This window comes from Pleuronectes platessa, chromosome 2 (assembly GCF_947347685.1).
Source record: "Pleuronectes platessa chromosome 2, fPlePla1.1, whole genome shotgun sequence".
Lineage (NCBI taxonomy): Eukaryota > Metazoa > Chordata > Actinopteri > Pleuronectiformes > Pleuronectidae > Pleuronectes > Pleuronectes platessa.
Genome location: NC_070627.1, coordinates 6,220,851 through 6,245,133, shown reverse-complemented (window position 1 = coordinate 6,245,133; position 24,283 = coordinate 6,220,851). Strand labels below are relative to the sequence as shown.

Here is a 24,283-nt window from a genome sequence, read left to right as displayed (position 1 = left end):
TACCACATGAGTACACCACAGTTCACTCTGGGAGTAACTGATTACATTTTTGACCTCGGCTCCCAATTCTCATCATAATGAAATTTAAAAATAGTCAGTGCTCTATTATTTTATTCGTATTTAATATCTTGACCATCAGTTATGAGGATGTAAATACGTGGACATGTTTGAACAAGTCCTATGAATCTGATAAATCACATTACATAAAAAGTCAAAACTAAAGAATGTTTCAGCAGATTTGCACAGTTTAATGTACAGTAATTTATAGAACACAGTAGATCACATATATAAAAGCCTGTTTTTTTTCATGACACCTTGGCACACTCACAAGTCCCAGCTGAGCGGTGCTGTTTTCGATTTATCCCCTGAGGGCAGAAGAGCTTTCTCTGTTCCACTGGCTGTTGTTCATACAGAGGTAGTTTGGAGCAACTGGAGAGGTTCCTCAAAAGGGCAGCGACTGGGGACTGTGTTCTCCCCCTGGGAAGCTCCACTGCTCATGTGGGCAGCAGATAACTGGTAGAAATGACCTGCCTGCTCGGATCCAGGTCTTTATTATTACACTCATCGTGGATTGGCCACAACAAACAACTATTTTTGTGCATAGGGTGGTTAATAAGTTATCGGGTACCAGAACACCCAAAGGCTTTGATCGGGGTTAGGGCACCAACTGATCACCAGCAGCTGGACAGACCTGTCAAATCCAGATGTGTAGTGAGGGCTGACCTGAAGGAGTTAAAGTATCTCACTCACATAATGGAGTGTGAGATCAACAGGCAGATTAGTGCAGAGTTAGCTTAATTGCAATCCTCTCACGGGGCCGTCGTGGTGAGGAGGGAGCTGGAAGGCAGAGATATGGATATAAAGATCGATTGCAGCCGTGAGCTTTGGGTAAAGAATCAGATTGTGAACACGAGGAGTAAATATGAGTTTTCTCTGTGGGGTGGCCGAGCTCATCAGTGAGCGGGTACAGCATTCTGACATCTAAAGGGAGCTTGGAGTAGAGAGAGTGCTCCGTCACGTTTAAAGAAGCCATGGGATTCTCCAGGAAGAGCTGGAAACCAGTGCTGGTGAAAGCTGCTCCCACCCCAACCCATTCTCTCTTATTGTGCTTATACATAATAATCTGTATGTAACTGATTACAGACAGAACACAATCTGTTCCATCTCCTTTTTTGCTTACTTTGTTTCATAAAGTCAAACCAGCGGACTGTCATCTTGAATATAAAAGCAAAGGCTGTTTTCTATTTTAACGGACTGACTCTTTGCTATTACTGCCACATCAATACCAGGCGGACCCCTGCTGTGACCCAAACTGGTGTATCTGCTCCTGAGTGGGTTCACTGGGGCAAAACACTGTGACCCCCCCGGTGCAGCTGCAACGTGGTCTGCCTGCAAAGGTCGTGCAGAGGACACCGGGAGAGAGCCGCCCCGGTGATGATGGAGGTTATTTCAGCAGATGGGGTTCGCCTGTTAGTCAACGCACCTGTTCAGTCAGACACAGGCTCGACTGCAGCTGCCACGGTGGAGGAGAAAAGAGGAAGGCAGGGCTGGAATCTTTCTGAAGTAATGTCCTATAATGCTCAGCTTTCAGCTTTCAGACGTAAGAATGAAGTTTGTTTTTTTTGGTCCGCTCTCCATTTCCCTGCAGATGATTTAAAACGGCAATTACAACATTCCTCCCCTGTTGAGCTTCATTGGCCTCTTCAGCTAGTTAAGACGTATTCCGCTAATTAATTGCAAAGCTCAGACGTATTGAGGGAGTAATGCTGCCTGCTAATGGAGCCATTTGACATTATCGGGAGGTCGAATCCATGTAATCAAGCCCTATTACGTCTCAGTTCAGGAGACACTTCATTTACGCACTGTACATATACCTCACTGAGTGGGAATGGAGAAAGCGAGGGAGCTTGAACGGGGGGGGGGGGATGATGCGTCAGTGATTCAGCTGCTTCACTCAGGCGTTGTGTTCCATTGTTCATGATCCACAGCAATAGTTGTGCGATGACAGAAATGCAGCCTGTGTCGTCAAAAACATGTTTCTAAATATAGCCGACTGTAGTTGATGTTGGTTTTTGTCTGGTCAGTGTCGAAGACGATGTTATTTTTCATGCTGCGATTCCTGATAGAAAAATTCCAGCATGACTCATAAACACTCGGTGTGTAGTCGGTAGCGGCAAATGGTTTGAGTTCTTCTCGATTTCCCACAGAGCCATAAACGCACTCTACAGTTCCGAGACCATAAATGAAACTAGAATGAATTTTGAAGCCTGTACGTGGGTTTTATGGTCCAACCTTCCCGACGTCATATACTAGAATTTCATATCCAGCTGTTGCTTCACGACTCCAGCCACGAGTTGTTGTTTTATTTTTTTGTTTCCTCTCGTCTGTGTGTGAGGAGCGGAACGGTGGCGCAGTGGTTAGCACCGTCGCCTCACGGGGTTCACTCAGCTCAGCCAGGACCTCTCTGTGTGGAGTTAACATCTTCTTCCACAGTCTACACCGGATGTCTCCTTCCTGCCGCAGTCCAAAGACGGGCAGGTTGAACAGTTTGGCATTTCCGCCCCGGGCCATATTGTTTTTCTGAAACCAGAAGCAGCCACGTCCGGGGGAGTACGACCTTTGACCTGTGCCCATTGGTACCATCTGTCAATCACACAGCATCGATGCCCAAATGAATACCGTGCCATTACCTACGCAAAGAGATATGTCCATTGCAAACTGTGAGACCATCACTGCCCACAGACATGTTAAGGACTACATCCAATAAAGGGGACATCACAGAGTCGCGAATTTCCCAAAAACTACAAAAATGGCGACAGCAGAGGAGATGTCTCTCTGTTTTAACAAAGGGGCAACTCACAAAGTCTCCTCAAAGAGTTTCAGCCATTGTTGAAACTTCATTTCATAGACGTCCATAGACTTGGACTGCTTTTTGCAATTAGTGGTGTCGCCCCCTGCTGTTCACTCAACAGAATACAGGTTTCTGGCACAGAACAACCATTTTTTATATACAGTCTTTGGTGTTTAGGTGTTTGTGTGTCGTGGGTGTGGCTTACCTGGCTCCCCTCCACACCTCATCAATCTCAAAACACCCCGGCTCTCCGTGCACCCCCGACGCCAGACTCATAAGCCTGCTCAGTGGTATCTACTTCCTCAGCTGCTCAGCGGTTTCTTAATGTGAAGTTCATTCTTCGTGTTCCTCCTCCTCACTGACCTGTAATCTCCTGTGCACCAAGATGCCAGCGTCTTTCCGGCCACGCCATTCATTTCACAATGCCACAAACCCACTCCCCACGCCAAACCATTCAGCCACCTGCCAAACTGCACCATGCCAATCCCAGACTCAGCCTGCCAGCCCGAGCCCTCACTTATCCGTCCTTAGCTATTCTTTTCATGAACTCCTTTTTTTAATCCAGCTCCACTGACTGTGTCCATGTCAGCTTTTGGGTCCCAAAAAAAACTAAGCCCTCATAGGTTATTCTTCATTTGTATATCGTCTTCTTCACTTTCTCAGCCTCATTCTCTGCCTCAGGTTAGTTGGGTTGTTTACTGCGTTTTCTCTTTTTCGGTGTGTGTGTGTTTGTTTGTGTGTGTGTGTGTGTTCCTCACTGCCGCAGCAGCTGACCGCCCTGCATGTCCACATAATGACTCTAATCACTGAGAGACACTGCAGCTCACTGCACTTACATCCACTCGATCAAGGACATATTGTCAGAAGTTTAATTTTGAAGATTCTATATTTTGGAAAGTGTATCTTACTTTACCTCATCGGAAAGATACAGGGTTCCCTGAGACTAGTACACATACAGACATACAATAGCATTGGATGGAATATACTAGTTTATTATGGTAATCTAAGTGCAGTTAACTGGTTCTGTATTTTTCACAAAAACATGCACGATTAAGCAATTTGGACACTTTTTCTCATAGGTTTGAATGTGATTGTGTTTGTCTATACGAGCCTGTGTAACCTGTATAGTTGTCTCAATATAGTTACACAACTGTTCCTGGTCTTTGTCTCTGTCTCTCTCCCTCTCTCTCTCTCTCTTATACCCCAATTATCTCCTGTCAACCTAACTGGTGACCTGCAGCTGGGCACTCCCCCCTCAGTGCCGTTCAGCTCCAGGTTCCCTCCCCTTGTACTTGCTAATTGTGAGATCTGCTGGGTCTCTCTCTGTAACACTGTAAGGTCTCAACGTAACTCTGTAAAGTGCCTTCAGATAGCGTTCTTTGTAATTTGGCACTATATAAAATGGAAGTGAATTGCATGCTGGGATACATTCCAAGTCAGCTTCTTCTGATGCTCAAAATGCCCCGTACAGAGAATCAATGGGCGGATATGAGAAGGTCCATTCATGCAGCTATCTGCAGCCTCCATGTCGGGAACAGCAAGCAGCCGGTGGCCTCATGTTCTCAGGTTGTTTGTTCGTCCATCTGTGATGTTCTTGTGAACACGATATCTCAAGAACACCAGAACGTCTTCACACTCAGTTTGAGTCATGTATGAAGTGATTATAATTAGGTGCTCAGAGGTAAAGGGTGCAGTGACCTCACAGACACATGTGTTGCCTTGTGAACATGATGTCTCAGGAACACCTGCAGGGAATTCTTTCAAATTTAGGGCACATGTTCACTTGTATTGACAGATTGTCTGATTAGGTTTGGGGGGTCAAAGGTCAAGGTCGCAGTGGCCTCACTAAGGATGATATGTATGAAACTGCTCTTGTTGATGAAGGGATACAACCACATGATGGTTTTAAACAGTGTTTTCTATTATATATTGAAATTGAGATGTAGTGGTTCAACGTATATCAAATGAAACTCAGGACGACACTTGATAGTCTGACAAGAAATCAGGGCACTGTGTTGCTGAGCTGTGGCCAAGCTCCAGCACGTCTTCCATATGCTGCCTGCTCCACTGGCTGTCCTGTGGTTTCACATCCAGTTAGGGTCCAGCTTTATCACTGCCAAAATCAATAGAGGGCCACCAGAAAGCAAGGTGATTATGGGAGCCAGCGGGATTCTGGGAGAGCTGACAGCACCGTGGCTGTGGTGAAGAACTTCCTCTGCCACCTTTCAAGCTGTGAGGAGGACGAGGGCCGAGCATCCACTTCCACATGTTAATTACATTTTCAGTAGAAACTCATCTTATGCAGCTTTTCCTGCTTTATGGTACCCTCAGGATCTATTAATCAAGCAAAAGTTATATTTATATTAAGTGTTTCCTACTGAAATTAATAATGTGTGTCCTCGAGGGCCGAGAACATCCTCATAAAAGATTTGCAAAGCCATTTCCAAAACAAAGTGCATCCTGTATTGTTTACGTTAATATTTGCATACACGCTGTCTCCTTTTCTGTCCCCGCTGTTGGTACATTGCATCATTTACTTAAATTTTACTGCAACCAGCGCTCCATTATTAGAGTAGTGGAAAAGGAATGACAGAATGAAAACTATTATTTTAAATTTGTATTCAGTGTCTGTTTCCATGACACAAATGCACACAGTTATAGAAACCTTGTTATTCATAGAGATAATGAAGATGCATAATATTTCAGCTTTTTTGGCCCTGACAAATAACCAAACCAAAGTGTTCTGCACCATTTATTTACTGTAATATTACAACGTGTACTTTTCACTTTGCATCCACCAGAATCTTAAAGGTTTCACCCGTTCACAAAGCTGCCAGACATTTTTGCGGGAGCTGAATCTAGTGCTTTTAAAAAGACGACCGACATCAGTGGTGACTTTTAAACTGAGGAGTTCAAATCACGGAGCAGCTGCAGAGTATAAAGGTTCCAGCTTCACTCCAAGTGTCGCTCCAGCCTAAATAACAAAGTCACACTTCGAAAAAACGAGTGGAACTGATGTAAGATCTGCAGATTCATAGAGATATGATATGATGAAAAGAATATTGGATGCACCTGAATCTGCCCCACAGTGTTTTACCTCTTAATGCCAAAATTAGCAGGTATGCAGGTTTAATACATGCTGGAACCCACTTCAAATAATTCATTGATTTATTTCCCCCCATTGCCAGGAGAGGAGTTTTGCCTTTTCCGTGTATCAGAAAACCCGGTTTGCATTATGCAGAATAAAATTAGCTCTTGATGGTTGTTCCAAAAATGAAAAACTAACGTTAATGGCCATTTATGCACCAAGCCCACAAGTTCCATATCGTAAAGTGGGGACTAAAAAATGAAGAAGGAGAAATTAGCGTGTTTGCCTGGGTGTTATATTTCCATCATTGCCGATTTGAAGCCTGCGTCTACTGCAGAGTTATTAAACCCGTGAGTGAGCGCCGATCGTGGCCCTTCCCAGATGTGAGTGGGTTTTTTCCACCAGTGGAAATTGGGTTTCAGAGGAGGGGGACTTGAGCACGTGGGCGGCACGGGCATAGAACTCTTGCAATCGAAAGTGTTACTAGCTCGGTTTTCAAGGGGTATTCTCCGCAGTCTACTGGTGTGTACATAAATGTTGCCGCCTCAGGAGAAGACCGTGAATAGAGTGGGAGGCAGACAGTCACAGTGAGAGACGGAGAGGGGGGATGGAACTAATGAAATGAGATATGGAAGAAACCGAGTCAGAGGAGTCTCAGCATGACCCACATACATTTGCTCTTATAAGTGCACACCACCTAATTCTCTTGACAATCCTGAATTCCCGTGTACTCTCTTGAAAAAACTTGTTTAGTCGACCCCCCCCCCCTGACTCGGATGACCATTTGTTCTGCTGTGTGTGAGAAAAGATCCTGTTTCATCTTCACCTCCGGCCCACTAGGCGACTCGGAGGCATGTCACAGGCAGAGGGTGTTGATCGTATTTAACCTGCTCTCTTCATGCTCCTTCTCGGCCGCGGTGTGTGGGGCTCTGATTTTCTCCTGGTGATTCCCGTCCTCCCCCGGGTGAGTGAGGAGCAGCTTACCTGAGACCTCTGCTGGGAAACCACAAAACACAGCTTATCCAGTATCACCCAACCTCCTGAGCGGTTAAACGCAAAGAAAACAGGCTTTGTGTGCTCCTTTCATTGTTGTGCACTTGCCTGTGTGTGTGTGTGTGTTTGTGTGTGTCTGCCTAACCCAGCTCTGGGCTACCTGTAACATTACACCCACAGGAGGGTGTGGACTGGCCAACCGGCCGCCAAAAGGCTCGCCTCACATCCCCTCATGGGTTTGTTTCAGGGCCGGCAGCTTGGTTTATCGATTGGCACCAACCACCATTAGGGTTTCTGCAGCTCGGGACTCCTGGTGCCTCTACAGCCGTAACCTTAGCAAGCAGCTAAATCTGTCATCACAGGAAATGCTTCAGAGGAAAGGAGGAGGAGGAGGAGGAGGAAGAGGGGTTGGCATAAGATTTTGGAAAGTGAGCTTCTCTGACACTGTTTTCCACAAGATGGATCATTATTGGTAAGATGAATGTGTGATTTATTACGTATAGATCTTTTTTTATCTTTGGTTTTATCATGTAGGACTCTACGTGTTGAATGGCCTTGTGTAAAAGAGATGCGATTCCTTTGACAGTTTTAATCATCAATTAAGGTTGTGTCTGTTAGTGGAAGGATGTAGTTTGGGTCAGGGAAGATCTCATTCAAATTTAATTTGGGTCCAGATTAGGGAGCCGATACATTATTAATTCCATTCGACTCTATTTAACGTTACATTTTTCAACATTTCTTTGATTTCTCAAGAGAATAATTCATAGATATTGATGAAAAAAGTTTTGTGAGAGTTGGTGGAGATGCGGTCTCTTTAGGGGCGGTGTGTGCTCACTGAGTGGGGATATAAGACTTTTCTCAACTGATTGATTTAGTATTTATAAATCTTTGAATGTTTAGAGGGCGGTGTGGCCTAGGGGGGTAGAGTGGTCGTCCTCTGACAAGAAGGTTGGAGGTTCAATCCTCACTCTTCTCCATCTGCGTGTCCTTGGGCAAGATACTGAACCCCTAAATGGCCCCTCATGGATGTTGAATGCACTTATTGTGAGTCACTTTGGATATAATGTAATGTAATGTATGTTTCCTGCAGGACATGAACTGGCAGCATGTATTGAAGTCCATTTAATGGCTTATGTGTAGATATCTGGTTGTCTCGAGGCTCGTAATGACAAATGGTATCTTGCTGTCTTATGGATGAGGATTTAGCCTCCTACAAAAAAAAAAGAAGAAAATAGTGAAAATGTGATTACTGAGCAAAACATTGGACAACACGGTCCTGTGCTTATTCCTCTTTTGGCTGTGCATGTGTTCTCGTCCCCATTATGTGTGACCCTGCTGCAAAATGTGCAGCATTTGAGAGCTTTTCCTCTGACTGCCGGCCACTAATGTGTCAAATGGACAAAGGGATAGTTGGGCTATTTTATGCAGGAGGTGTTTTATGATGTGGGAACAAGCTGTCAGGAGCGAGGCAGATAATAGGACCGGGAGATCTGATGTCACCTCCCAAATGAGACTCTCCAAAAAAAAAATAGCTTTCAAGCCTCCATGCCGCCTGCAGAATTTTTGCCCCATTGAATGTGCTGGGGTCTGTCATTAACGAGCAGACTCACTGAGGCAAATGGAAAACGCAGAGCAACATCCACAGCTTGAATGGATAACACTCCGTCATTCGCACATCAAGAGGGGAAACACTAATTGGGGGAGGTGGAGATGAAAAGCAAACAAAGGGGAGACATCGGGAGGGACAGAAGGAGTCGGGGAGAGGAGTGCATTTGTGCTCGCCTCGGAGTAAGAGCAGCCAGGAGAAGGCACGCATGTGTGTGAGGAGAAAAGGGAGAGAGAGAGAGAGAGAGAGAGAGGGAGGGAGGGTGGAACGGAGAGGGAGGATGGAGGGAGGGCTGCTCTCAGCATCATGCGAGAGGAGGAGAGGCTGATCTCCGACAGCAGGTGCTGGAGGACGGAGAGTCGGACGCACGGAGCGAGCGGTTGCGCGGAGGAGCATCGAACCCCGTTCAGGAGAAGAGGCTGAGCCGCGAGGGAGGCAGGTGAGATGATGGAGAGCTCCTGTGAGCTGCTGAGAGATCAGCTGAGAGAGACGGAACTGAAGTCGATACCAAACAGAGTGAAAAGACCAATGGAAGCAGCTCAAGAAGAGTGTGATGTAGATCTCTGTCCGGCGCTGGCTGATCTGTCCTGATCTCTTCATCCTCAAACTTTCTCTCTGAACGTCTCTCTCTCCCACCCTCCTCTTCCTCCTCTTCCTCCTCTCCCTCCTCTCCCTCGTCCACCCAGGAAGTGGCCGACTGGCGTCTCAGAGTAAATGACTCTGTTTTCATTGTGCATTAGCTGCTGTAGTTGATTGGATTAGTTGCTCTCTTCTAAGTGGACCTGCAAAGCTTAGCGGTTTATGTGTACTTGTACTGTCTCTGACTGTGTGTGTGTGTGTGTGTGTGTGTTTGTGTTTGTGTGTGTGTGTGTGTGTGTGTGTGTGTGTGTGTGTGTGTGTGTGTGTGTGTGTGTGTGTGTGTGTGTGTGTGTGTGTGTGTGTGTGTGTGTGTATTTCTTGGTGGAAGAAAATATGCAACCAACCAAGCAAGTGTTTACTCTTAAAGCAGAACAAAATTTGATCTGAATATTACTCTTGCTCAGTATTTATGAATCTCTGGAGCTGGAGCCCTCAGCGAGGATTTCATCTGTAATGGCACTGAAAGGAAAAAAAGAACCTTGGAGCTGCTCCAGTGAAGATAGATTGTCAAATTCAGATTCAGCTCTGAGTTCAGGTTCAGGTTCAGGTGAGCTTCATCTGACTTTTTTTTTATCAAAAAAACGAACAAGGAGAAAAGAAGGTGCCAGAATGTCTCCAAGGTTTTTGCTTTTTTAATTTCAATCTTAATGGAGCAACTTGAGGTCGTTATGGTGACGACACTGTGTTTTATTAACAAAATCCAATTACAGCTTTTCTCCTTTAACGGGTGCAAGCAAAGCAAAGCAAGTGTTTTTCCTAATTTTTCATTTCCGACTCAGTGTTCGCAGAGGCAGTGAAAGCTCATTGGCTGGACTCACGCTGAGACAGATTGAGACAGATCTCTCCAAAGTCTTCAGATTAACCTTGAACATAGAAGAACTGACTGGTGGCTTACTGGGTTGATGTACACATGTCGCTGAAGACCTGCTGGTTCCTGCATTCTGTTGTTATTACAGAAGTGTTCACCCTGGAGGTTTGTTGTGTATATAAAGCCCCGTTTCATTGAGAGAACCAGTGTGTTGTCAGATCTATAATCACAAATCCACTGTCAAACCTGTTTGTCAGAAAACGGGCTTACCAGGATGTGTCAGATCAATATGCATCTCTGTTTCCCAGTAGTTTGCAGCCTGCTTGTTGCTCACAGAAATCATTGCTCGTTTGGGCCGTAGCTACAAAGTAAGTGACGGCACTTCAGATCTCTTTATTAATGGAAGACGCCCGGAGGTCCTTCACTGGGAGCCTTGTGAGCCCATTTGCAAAGGTTTAGTGGAGAAGTTACTTTGCCATTAATAGAGAAAGGATTCTGATAAAACCTGACTCTCCCTGCAGCACCTGTGGCTGCCGGGTGTGTGCTAAAGAAACCACTGCATCTGTTGAGCTGGTGCACGTGCAGCTGTCATGTTAAACCCATGTTTAGCCCGAGGCCAAGAGAATTCACCAGAAGAGGCGTTGCGGGTTTCTGATAAATGTTAAACTCACACGTGCCTTTGGCGTAGAGGCTGCACCACGACCGATAAACGATGAGAAATCAACTCTACCACTGCTAATTGACTTGTTGTGGTGCAAAGTCAATGTAATTATTGTCATCATATCTTTAAAGATCAAATAAGCATCTGAACATTATATCTGAAAAGGAAAAAGCAGAGCTGGAATAGGACAGATTTGTTAGGGGTTATTATATCTGCTGCCACTGCAGATATAATATATATTTTGATATTATAAATGTAAGTGAGGCTTATTATTTCACATTTGGTTTAACTATGGACAAAAACACAAATAAAGTCAAATGTGTAAAACTTGAATTAAGAAAGTGAACATCATTTTTTATGCAAAAATGAATGCACATATTTTCTTCATTGTTTATTCGTTAAAATTGAAGATTTCATATCGGTGCATATCGGCAAACATGAACTCAGATATCGACACGTCTGTGAAAGGCTCACGTCGGCCGATCCTACTGGATAATCCATGTATTGGTCGAGCTCAACTGAAAACACAGTGTGCACCTACTTCTTAAAATGTAACTGCACTTTCTCCGTGGCCATCATCATTCCAAGGATGACTAAGCATGACTCACCACAACATACAGAGGATCATACTGTTTGTGTTATTTCAAGCCAGTGAACCAAACCCTGGAACTTATATGTCTAAAGTAGGAACAGGAAAAATGTTATTGGACAGTGGATCGTGAGGTGAACCAACATTAAATATTTATAATAAAGTTTCAGCTGTTGACCTGCCCGACCTTGACCCTCTTCCCTCTGACGGCTGCAGCTCTCTCCAGAACCCATCCTGCTCAGGTTGACGGTTTCAAATTTAAGATTGCGGGGAAGTCGGTGATTCCCGGCTGATTTGTGTTTGCAGGTGCTGGACAGGGCTGAGCTGCGATCGGACTACAGATGGTGGATTCTTATCGGAGCTTATGACCCAGCAGGCTGTGCAGGCAGCTGTGGGCAGCACACGGGATTAACCGGTGGATTTGGTTTCAGGATTCTTTGTGTCCATTTGGAAGCTTCCCGCTGCCAGAAAATTAAGATGAGAACATATGTTCAACATCGTATTCCATCAAGTAAAGAGCGTGATGGAGGAGATGGGTTTATTTTTGGACTGTGGATCACTGGCCCTGGAGATTTACTCTGGTGCTCCATTCAAGCTGAGCAGAAGAAAATGAGAACTCCGGCAATTTTGCTTAAAGACAATATTTTTAACGTCTATCTTTACATATAGTTAAAGGCAATCATTGTCTAAATTTGAGATTAGTATTTAGATTATATATTTTTTAATCAGTCTCTTTACCTTTTATAGATTCCTACATGTAATATAGAGGAAAATATGTAATATTCATCAAATGAAACCACAGTCTTCTTGGAGTGCAGGAGCTCCTTATTTAAAATCTGCTCAGTCTCCAGATAACTACACAACTCATGAGGTTGGCGATAATACTTCTATCTTTCATAAAGTTTTTATATTTTACTTTTTAAACAGAGCATCTTACAGTGATACTGGGAATAGGTAATGTTGCTAGGTGACACACACACTTACACAACTGCAGCTGCAACCAGAGCTCTGCCTCCGTAGAGAGAGAAGAAGCTCCGTCTACACACCAGTGTTTGTTTGTTCCACGGAGCAACACACTGCTTTTAAAGTAACACAAATGTGACCACATGCTCCTAAAAGTCAAATAATATCAGCTTCTTTATTGGCTCTGTGCAGCCACTGGATCAGATGTGACCCCAGAATGAACCTTTCACCTGGACTGGAGTGATGTGTGGGCGACTCGGCAATGGACAGCTTAACTGTCATTATTTTTAACCGGTGAGATAAGTGTTGCTGTGGATGGCTGCCAGTCACATGACCACAGGTGGCACAGCGACCTGCCACCCGGCTGCTGCTGTGCACAGGCTTCACCTGCCGTGTGTCGCCTGGTGCACAGCTCCACACTGGAGCATTCAGTTCAGCTCTAGGTTGTTATTATAACTCATCACGCGTAGGAAAATGTGTGTAACATTAGAATATCAGTAGCATTTTGTACAAAAACACCTTTAAACATGTTTAAAATGAGCAGCGATGAAGTAAAAGAGTTTCAAAGATAAATACAAGCAGGGACAAGTAACACGTCAAATAAGAAACTTTACTAAAACACAGAAAACTGGTGGAAACAAAGGAAATACACAGAATCATATAGGAGCCAGCGGCTAAACTGAACTACAATAAGGTTTGGATTCCAAAAGACTTTTGACCTTCAATGATAGTATTCTCATTATGCTTGGTTTTTGGACTGTAGGTCAGCGGGAACTAATTAATTAGCATCTCAATGGATTGACAAAATAACTCACCCAATTAATCAGTAAATGACAAAAAAGCCAATTAGTGTCGGTTTATACAACAATATGAGTAATAATAAAGATTACAGTCTTTTGTCACTGCAGACATTTGGTCCCGTCAGTCTCATTAATGCGAGTGATGCCCACCGGCTGCAGAACAATGGGAACTGGTCGACTGGAGTTTTGTGGGTTTTTCCCAGCAGAGTAAACGATGAGATGAATAATGGCTGAGTTCCATGTAGCTGCTGCAGCTTGTGTGTCCTGGTGGCGTCCACGCTGTCCCACGGTCAGGTTGAACTGAACAGGGCCATTGTTAACAACACCTGGGCTTCTACTGGCTGAAAGGAGCTATTGTGGCTTTTATTTTGAAACACAGGGAGAAGATGTATATTTAATCACTGTTGGAGTACATATATATATATATATATACATATATATATATATATATATATTTATATTTAATAATACAATAGTTTTACTATTATTCATATAAGTGCGATAACCTTGACAACATTATAGAAATATAACCGAACGACAGGAGCTGCGTAGGCGACTGTATTTTTTTATGACCTTGATTAAAACGGTTTTCATCACACTCTTCGCATGCTAACAACATCAACCCCAGCTTCTCTGCAGCAGATGATGAACGGCTACACGTCCCTCTTTGATTTGCGACTTCACAAATCGTACAGTGTCACCCTGGCATGTGTCGGGATGATGACATTTTGATAACATGCGCTCGCTGTGATTTGAAATCTTTCCCTGAGTCAAACTTAGCATTTACCCCCATTCACTGGACTCATTTCTGTTATCTGGCTTGCAAATCGATGCAACGAGGGAGTAAACACATCTACTTCTCTCTCTCTCTCTCAGTCTCTCTCTCTCTCTCTCTCTGTCACTTCTGTTTCATTTTGCCCGTTGGGTTAATACATTTACATATCATGTATTCCCTTTGCCTTCACCCCAAAACATAAATACTTGACCTCAATCTTAAAGGATACGTGATGCTTTGGCTTTTTAGCTTGTGTCTAGTGTGTTTTATAGTTTTTTTGGTGTATGTTTAAGTTCTGTAAAGTTGACAACCCCAAGGAGAAGCTTGTGGGGCTCCTGAAAAGCCTCGTCAGGAGTCCAGCCCGTTCACCGAGTTTATCGGAACATGCCAAATGTTTGCACAATGAAACCCGAGTGTCTCATCTGGCTCACGGACGAACAAAGCCAGGTAAATAATCAAAACGGGGAGGGGCCTTAAAGGGACGGGAGCTCAAACCAGGTGTTTCAGACAGAGGCTGAAAAGAGGAGCTGCAGCAATGGACAGGTTAAGGAAAGACCTGCGTTTTGTTAACATAAAAACTTTCCAAGGAATGACCCAAATTGAATTTATCAACAAGAATATGTTTTACCTTGTACCTTATTTTGAATGGAACCTTAAAACCCAAGATTCAACCCTCAAACTGGAACACTCACCCTGTAGTCATTTTCTCTTTGAAGAACACACACACAAACACACACACTCGTACAATAACACAACAACCACACAAATGTATTCATCTTCTGTGATGAGAGCCATAGGGCACATCAGCAGTGGAATTGGCCGGCAGACAGGCAGCCTTCATCTTTGTGTCTATTGACTCCTCCTAAATAAAGATTGATTTGCACGTTGGCCCTTCATTATGAATGTGGGCAGTGTGGCCTCGCTGTGTGCATGCTGAAGCAGCTGGTGACTCGCACCTCCTGTGCAAACGATAACCTGTAAATCAAGAAAAATGAATCAAGCTGTTTTTGCGAACATAAAAAACCTTCAGAATTCGTTTGATGGTTTTTCTGACTGGGTTTTGATTCCCACTCCTCACCCTGAACTGTCTGTTCCTGCTCAATGGAACTTCAGTCTTTAAACCAGAGTCTATCTCCAACCATCGCAGAGGAAACTTTTATAATATCCAGAATTCCAAATAGAGTTTGGTGGATTTGTTACAGCAGCAGCACGTTTGGTTCAGGAAGCCGGGGATCATGGGTAATATCTACTGATCAGTTGTGTCAGTTCAGTGGGATTATGCAGTAAAGACATTGACTCCACTTTATCGCGTGAATATCAACAGAATTAACAACCATCTGTGGCCATAAAGGGCGCTGTTGATCAGAAAAGTTAAAGAATGTTGATGTATTGCAATAGTTATTGGGCTTTTCAGATATTTTTCTTAACCGTCTTTAATTCTTCAGTTACACCAGGTGTCACCAAAACCGAACCAGCTCTGTGAGACATGTCTTTGTGTAACTCTGGGCTTGGAGCAGCATTTGACATCATATTTTCTTTGTGATCCCTTTGTATTATATGAAAAGACATAACAAGGCCGAGGATGATGTGGGGAAAGAGCCTGACTGCCTCATTCAGTCAAATTTCCCGGATTCAGCAGAGATCAGTCGAAACAGGTCTCCTCACCTCATCCCGGTCAGCAGTCTGTTTGATAGAGGTGCTGCTCTGGCTTCTCAGACTTACAGACTCTCCCCAGCTAATAGGCAATGTGTTGTGAGATAAAAGCTGCCTTTAAAAATAATGGCCTGTGTCGTGAAAGAAAGACCCGCACTGTAAATGATTTCCTATTTCCAATGCTCCACCTCTAAAACACCCTGTGCCAGGCTGGAGGAAATATGTGACTGCGTGAGAGAGAGAACAAATCTTCACTTTGTTAACAGCAAATGCACCAGATTGTGTTGTTGGTTTGTGTGTCTCTCTGCCGCCGAGCAGTGTTTGGAAAGGCCCGCTGCTGCAGGTTTGCAGAACAGGATGCATGCACAGACGGGCTGCCAGTTCTAGCAAGTGACTGTTGCGTGAGACAAAGTGTGAAGTAATATGCTGTGACCAGAATCGTGGTCGGACTGGTAATTCACCGGAATCGCACACAGAGGAGAAGAGGCCGAGAGGAGCGGAGGAAGAGTGGCGAGGGGCAGCGGGTGAAGAGATGAAAGCACAAGGATCCTTTCTTCTTCTGCTTTGTGTCAGTTTTCACTTTGTTCTCCCTGGTTTCTACATTTTCCACTTTTCTCCCCTGTGCACCTCTCAAGATCCTCAGTTTCACACTCTCGCCTCTGATCAGAACTCCACACATAGCCGTGATACGTGAGGGTAAGAAAGTGCAGGCTGAGCTGTAAAGTAAAGTGCAAGACCTTTATGATTTTTATTTTAGGATCCAGATGCGAATGCACACACAGTCAGGTAGAAGAAGAGAAGATGTTTCTGAGGGAATAGAATGGACTGATGAAGAAGGAGAGGGAAATTATGCCACATCCATACTACTACATATTGTTTGAAAACACATAAACTCTGTAACAGATACACCTGCCACTCAGACTACTGCTAGTTTGAGAACCACTAAAATGAAGAAGTTTGGAATCTGTGTTTTAGTGGCCGGAGAGAAACGCTTGGAGACGTTAACGTGGACATTCACAACTGCTTGGGTTCTTTATGCCATTTTCAAAACATGTAGCAGTATGGATATGATGTAGCCATAAGAACAGGCAAGAGGAGAAGGGGGGAAATACACTGTTCCAAACATAGAGTGTATATTAAAATGGACGTGGACCTTATAGGTTTGGAGAGCATATGTGGAGAAACCAGTGTGGACCAGAGCGTAGCTGCCCGACCTGATCCTGATGGATTCGGAAAGAAAAACAAAATACCTGTCAGGCTCGGTCAGTACTCACTTGTGTAGGGTTGGACAGAAGTTGAACAATTACTCAACAACAATTACAGCAAACAATTTCACTTTAAAATACTAGTTAGATGGACTCGGTTACTTTACCTGGTGCTTTGTCATCTTCTGCAGTGAATGTCAAGTTAACGGCACCAGTTTGTGATGTTTTGGGTTCAAACTTTGCCTGTGTTAAAACATCTACTTCAACCAATGTCTTCTAAATGTCATTTACAAGCTGTGAGAATGGGAACAATAATTGTACGATAGTCAGGAGTTTGGGGAAAAAACACAAACTTGCGTTTGGACGTAAAAAACAAATACCTGTGGGTCACTTGTCGCTCTAGTTCGGGTCGAAAACACCTGTTGGGTGGAGGTGGGTCACTACTCATTCCAATGTGGTCAATATGGACCTGCCTGAAACCTGTATTCTCCCAAATGACCAGCAGGGGGCGACTCCACTGGTTGCAACAAGATGTTTCTATAGAAGTCTACAAGTAATTGACTCTAAACTTGGGGGAATGGCTGTGATTGACAGGTGGTACCGTCCAATGGTTGCAAGTCTCAGGTGTGGGTGGGCGTGCAGCGTCCTCGAGCTCAGTCAGGCGCCAAGAGGCAAAACAGCAGTTCAGGAACCAATGGGTGACATCTTGGTTCCGACACATTATCGGGCGGAGCAGATAATCACAGCAGGAAGTAAGACAACTACAGAAACCTTAGGGAAGCTATTACAAAATAAAAGAGGAAATAAAAGTGTAGAGTGTAGAAAGTCCCACGGAGGGGCGCGTCCTGAGAACTGAACTCCTGACTGAAGAAACACTCTCAGGACAGTGGTGAAATAATAACATCCTCCTCTTTGTAGTCAGAGTTGAATGAACCTCCCTACTGGTTTGAATCAATGGTGTTACAGACGTTTTCCTGTGCTCTTATTGCGTAAATGAGAACCTCAGCTTGAAGCCAGTGCTAACCTCTCTCCCTCTCTCCACCCTTCCGTCCTCTCTGACTCACAGGAAACAAGATGGCAGGATTCCTCGTATCCCGGATGAAGTAGAGCCCTCAGCAGCACACTCCCACCCTCCATTTCCTCTTCCCTCACTTTCAAAGGTAATGCAATACTTTGACCGGCTGCTGTTCTCCCCTCTCATCGTGCTCTCTGTGCTGGAAACTCGAGGCAGCGCCAAGAGCCTGATGTGATAAATCGGAAAGTGAGAAGTACCTGGAATCAATTCTTCATACAATGGAGCCTTCTTTCTTCTTCTTCTTCTTCTTCTTCTTCTTCTTCTTCTTCTTCTTCTTCTTCTTCTTCTTCTTCTTCTTCTTCTTCTTCTTCTTCTTCTTCTTCTTTACAAAAGACATTTGTCGTACAGAAAAAGCTGTCCTGATATTCATATGGGCGCCTGACTATCGGAAAACTGTGAATCCACTGTTCCCTTTTGATTAAAAAAAAGTAATTTCTGGATCCTGGGCCTGTATAGTTTTGGGAACCAGCACGGTTCACTGGTGCATTTGACCAGAATGGTAAATGGTCTGTATTTATATAGCAATTTTTTAGTCTTCCACTTAAAGTGCAAGGCCAGCACAGATTTGCCGGTCATCCATTCACATTTATACAGTGAATCCACGTGCAGCACTTTCTCCATCGCACAATGTCAGCACAGCCGTCACAGGCAATTTGGGTTTTAGCCCCAAGGCCACTTTGGCATCAGGAATGGAGGAGCCGGGCATCGAACCACCAAGATACTGTAGTGGATGACCCGCTCTACCTCCTGAGCCACATTACTCTAATAGAATATAGCCATCATCAAAGACTAATGTTATGAGTTCCTGTTGGAGCACAAGTAGAGGATTTCAGTTGTGTGTTTAAATGATGAGTCGAGATCACCCAACATAGACGAGAAAGAAATTGAAAATGAGACACACATATAATCTGAGCCCCTGGAAAGAATGGAATAATAAAACCTTAAACTAATAGATAAAACAAATATAAAATGGTAACTGATAATCTGCAGCAATAATCAGTGATCAGTATATTTATTCCCATTTCAGTCATGTTTTCTAAAAGTGTGGAGCTAGAAAGTTACATTATAGAAGAGAGAGAGTATTTATTTTTAGCTTATTCAATAATTGATATCCTCAGTAGGGAACAAGTGGCCCAGACGGGGCACGTGTAGGGTATTTGGAAAAGGATCAAGAGATGGTCTCTGGTATATTCTAACTCTTTAAGACTAAACGACAGGGGAGTATTTGACTTCGGTAACTACATGATGGATTGACTGAAACGCCGCCTCCAGTCAGTCCCTATATCCTCGGAGCATCTGTGCATTTTAATCCCCGGTTGGCTCCCGCTCGTCAGATCTTCTGCCTGCTGCACCCAGGTGAGCGCCTCCTCTGATGCCTGCGCCTCCTGCTGACACACTTGGCAGGCTGTTGTGCTGCCTGACGGAGCCGGAGCCTGTGCCCTCTGTCACAAATATAGATCTGCAGCAGTTGTTCCTCTCTGACACATACATACCGGCACCAGAAGGCACACTGCTGTTATTTATGTCCAACATGCACCAGTGATACAATTTGCCTGGGGGATTAATAATAAACGGCTTTATATGGAGCTGCCGGGAATAGGCTTGTAGGGTTGAGTCATGTGTTTCCATTTCCATATTTAAATATAATACGTCAAACTGTGGACTCCATGATTTATTTTCTATTTTATTTTGAACAGTAAAAGTGAAATGAAGCTCTAAGTTGCAATTACCACCGTATGGTCGGGTCAGGTGTGTTCCCACCGGTGGTTGTAATATTTTACAGCACAGCAGGTTGCACGCAGCAGAGTTGTAAAAAACACTTTATGGTTTTATTGCCATGTAGAAAAGTTCCAGTGGCTGAAGTTTAAAACTCCTTTGTGAAAAAGAGCCGAGCTGAAGTGAAGACGTAACACAAGTCGACAAACAGTGGAGTCATGATCGTAGAGAAGCTCAGAGGGCTTGAGATGAAACACATTTTATAAATATGACGTATTGAATTCCTCTTTTCATGATGACGCCTAGCTGCAAATGCTAAGTCATGCACGTTGTGTTATAAAGATATGATAAGAGCTGATAGTCGAACGTATGACGGCAATACAGGAGTCAAATAAACTGCTTTGCAAAACCTGTTAACAAACAATGCATCCACTGCGAGCTGCATAGTTTGTTAACAGGTTTTGCAAAGCAGTGGAGAAACAGTTAAGTTTGAAAACTACACATTAGAAAAGGAAATGAATCTGAGGCTGCAGAGTTAGAGAGTCTCCATCAGCCGCCACCAGCATAATGTGAGTGAGCGGTCAAGTTGCATGCTGGGTAATCGGAACTCAAAATGAAACGGAAGGCTGAAAAAGAAAAAGGGGAACCCATGTTCTACCTCTTCTGGAACCACAAACCACGGTCTTTCTGTGAAACCACCTTTTGAATAGAACGCAGATGTAACCGATGACCTGTGGACCACCGGCAAACATTTCATTATTTATAAGACCTAAAGTATAACTTGACAAGATGCTCCACGTTCCTCATTCTAAAGCAGCTCATCATCTGATTGAGTGAGCGGTCGGTGGTCATGTTGCATGGTGGGTAATCGGAACTCAATATGAAACCCGAGGTTTTGACTAGAAGGAAGAGTGAAAAAGAAAAAGGGGAACCCATGACATCAGCTCATCATCTATGAATGTGACACTATGAATATGACTCAATGCTCATGATAACAGGCTTCCGACTTTATTCTTGTAAATACAACTCACTTGATTCTTCTTGTTCCGACTTTTTTCTCATTAAAGAATCCATATTTTTCCCATTTAACTGGCTCTAATACTCCGTGGTGATAAGATGAGATCCTTCTTCATGAGTCTCACAGGCTGTTAGCTGTGGAGGCTCATGAATAGGGAGGGAGCCACTATTCACTATCAGTTCAAGGTTTTCCTCTCTACCCTTGATGAGACTTTTTTGTGATGAGACTGCATCACACATACAAACGCCTGGCAGACATTAATCAAAGATCAAGAGGTTTTCTGTGTCGGGCGGGGGGGGGCAGTCCGTGTCTCTCTACATCTCCGCTCTTTGTTGGTGTAACGGCAGTAAGGAGTAAACACATGTGTCTCCCACACACACACACAGAGAAACCCTGCAGTCATTCTGTGGACCTTCACCTCTGTGGCAATCACCAAGCTCTTCTGGCACATTGATAGAATGGGGGGGGGGGGGCATCTGTGTCCCCCAGGCACCAAGGGCCACAGCAAGGTCAGGGTAGAGTCTCTGCTGCAGCCAGACCTGATGAATGGCCCCTGATGGATTCTCTCTGGCTGAATACGATGGGGCTGCCGTGGCCTGTGATTGGCTGTCTCTGAAGATTAGTCTTCCGTTTTACTGCATCGCCTCTTAACCCCCCCCCCACCCCCCACCCCCCACCCCATGATGCAAAGGCCCAAACATCAGGATGGGGAGTGAGGAGGCGAGGAAATGTTGCTTTGGATGCAAATCATCGGCGATTTGTCTGTGGAACATTTTTGAAATGGGCTTTGTGTGTGTGTGTGTGTGTGTGTGTGTGTTTGTGTGTGTGTGTGTGGTTGTGTGTGTGTGTGGAGTAAATTAAGCGCTTTTATTCTTCCCTTCGCAGACTGTGCAGAAATGTCAGAGCTGTATGGCTCATGGATATTAATGCTGCTCGTACCCGGTAAAAAAATGTAAGAGAATAAGAAGGTAGAAAATCTTGCAGCAAAAAGATGCCAAAAGCTTAATGTCAAATTACAGGAAGAAAAAGAAGAGGGAGAGATATTAAAAGTTACAGATACATTCAGCAATATGTTGTGTATTTTCATGTAATATAATATATAACTAATCTTTCCATTAACTAACTATCTATTCATTCTGCTGCGATCACACTGTTCCTCCTCGTCACCAACACTTCTCTTGACATCTTTGTTATTGTTTACATCAGTTACAAATGTCAGAAACTATCCTCCAGAGGATCTCCTGCTGTGGTCTCACATGGGCACATAGGGACACTGTCCAAAGGGGTTGGGGGGTTAGTCACAAGAAACTCAGGACAAAGTCATCAGAACGTTTCAGGATATTACCCAGAGTTCAGTGCATGTCTGAAAGCAGCTTTAAATTCTGTGAGTATAAGTTTTTATTTACTCAAATCCTGTGTTTTGTGTCAGTCAATGAATCAGTTGATTGGTCAATCACTCACTCTCGGCTAATGCACTTCAACTCTGTCGCTTTCAGAGGCGCGCACACACAAACACACACACACAAACACACACACACACACACACACACACACTGCAATTGGTGGTAATCAACTCTGAGTAGTGTAGCTCTCAGCCCCTCAGCCATTGAAGCTGCGATGGTGCTTCACTGCGGCGGCTCCACTCGGTCTCCGAGGGCAGGAGACGAAACGTGAGCAGCTTAGAAGTCTCGGTCACGTGACGTCTGAGAAGTCCAGAACAAACACTTCACAATCAAACTTGTGAGTCTGGGCACTGTTTGTGTGTTTTGTTGGCCTTTTGGCTTCTTCAGTACATATTGTCCCATTCGATGACAGCACATACTGGAGTCTGGCAGCGGGTCGACTTTCCCCAACAGATTTGAGATCACAGTGTTAATTTTGGCAGCTATTTTTGATTTAGTCTTAGTCTTAGTCTTTTGACGAAAATGCATATTAGTTTTAGTCACCTTTTAGTCATTTTAATCCTTCTTAGTTTTAGTCTAGTTTTAGTCGACGAAAACAAATTCCATTTTAGTCTAGTTTTAGTCGACGAAAACTAATTCCATTTTAGTCTAGTTTTAGTCACATTTAATAGCCACATTAAACTCCTTTTCTATAAAAACATATAGCTGCAGCCTAATAGCTTAAAAATATATATTTAATTTTAAATGTGAAAACAAAAAGGGAGAGCAGGTCAGACTGGAGCCGGACACAGAAACTGAACATCGGTACAAACCAACTGCAGCTTCTGCTCTGATGAAGAAGCTGCTGCGCTGATCTCTGACCAGCTGAGACCAGAGAAACTCTGTGTTTTCACTGTTTCCATAGTTAAGAAGCAGTCGGTCACTGAGAGGCTGCTCCACGAGAACGCGCTCTGCTTTCACTGTGTCTCTCTGAGCGAGTGCGCGAGGCGGGGGGCGGAGCTACGGACCGGAGCGCTATCTGGGAGCGCACAGCCACACACACACACACACACACACAGATTCACTCGCCCGCTACTGATACTTCATGACGGCCTGATACGATGATGTTTTAAAAATTATTGTGACTTAGTCAACCACCAACATTTTCGTCTCGTCTCGTCTCGTCAACGAAAATTAAAATAGATTTCGTCATAGTTTTTATTTTCAAAGATTCGTTTTCGTTACGTCTTCGTCTCGTCTTCGTCATGGAAAAAAGGTCGTTAACGAATATATTTCGTCATCGTCTTCGTCAACGAAATTAACACTGTATCAGAACTTAGCAGTCAGTGTGGTTCACAGCTGAAAACCATGGATCTGAACAGTTCATTAATATCTCAGTCACATTTTGACATCATGTGACATTTGAACGTGATTATCTGGAGCATTAGTATTCACCTGTCTTCTTGAGTCCCACTCTGGCATTCAGCTGAAGCCAGTCCGGGGCAAAGTCAACAGAAAGACAGGCCGTTATAAAAATGGAACCTGGGTATGAGGCAGGGTTTTAAACAGCGGTCCCGCTCTGGTGCAGTAACACACTCCCGAACGTCTCCCCTGTCAACATAAAATCCATCTTCTGTGCACGTTGCATACAAACCATGTAACCTCTCCTCCTCGTGTGTTCTTCCCATTGATTTTTCCCCCAAAGGAAATCAATGGAGGGGGGTTCGCTCGCCTTGCTTATCTGAAATGAAAAACGTTTAACGTACATGGGTGGAATCAGTCCCGTTGACAATTCAGCAGTGTCTCTTTTTTTTTTCTTTCTTAAGAAGTAGGTCAATGTTTGTTGATATCTGATGCTGGAAGTGCGGCTGATGGAGCTGCACAGAAAAACACTTTCACAGAACGAGAGCTCTCCTTTCATCCTGTTGTTCTTTCCCTCGTTTTTTTTTTTTTGTATCCATCCTCCTCTTCCTCTCCCACTGTCCCCTGTGCTCTCCTGTCATATCCGCTCTTGACTATGCACAGATGAGGTGCCGAGGTCGGTGTAGTCGTCCATTAGGCTGTGGCGTCTGCACAGGCAGGGAGCCGGGCTGCTGCCTCGTCTCGCCTATCTCCCCTCAGTGGATGAGATAACACATGGAGCTGTCACGTTGTTGTGTTCTGACCAAGGACACGATGAAAAGAGCCCGATGCATTACCATGCAGAGCCTCCACTCGTTTACTTAACTTCCTGTTATCTGGCAGAACGGTGAGCACCGAGAAGTAAATTTCCAATTAATTTTTCCTATTGATGTTTCAGAAAATCGAGTTTTAAGTGTAGAACCCGGCCGAACAGCTACACCAATAAAAAAATGCAGGTGTTTGACTGTGCACATAATAAAAACAAAAATAAAATGTTGATTGATCCCTTTCCAAAAGACTTCCAGCAAGTTTCTTTTTTGAATTTAACCTTGTTGTTAAC

General features: G+C 44.1%; 1 protein-coding gene across 5 annotated transcripts in view; it reads left to right on the top strand.

The window, feature by feature from the left end:
- rap1gapb (RAP1 GTPase activating protein b) overlaps window positions 1-24,283 on the top strand; it is a 67,999-nt gene that overhangs the window by 14,807 nt on the left and 28,909 nt on the right. For 4 of the 5 annotated variants that reach the window (XM_053431615.1, XM_053431651.1, XM_053431624.1 and 1 more), the window contains exon 3: window positions 17,698-17,791. In XM_053431615.1, coding sequence (XP_053287590.1) covers window positions 17,698-17,791 — 94 coding nt within the window. Of the gene's footprint in view, window positions 1-15,874; window positions 16,123-17,697; window positions 17,792-24,283 lie in introns of those variants that run through there. The other variant, XM_053431642.1, reaches the window with a different exon arrangement.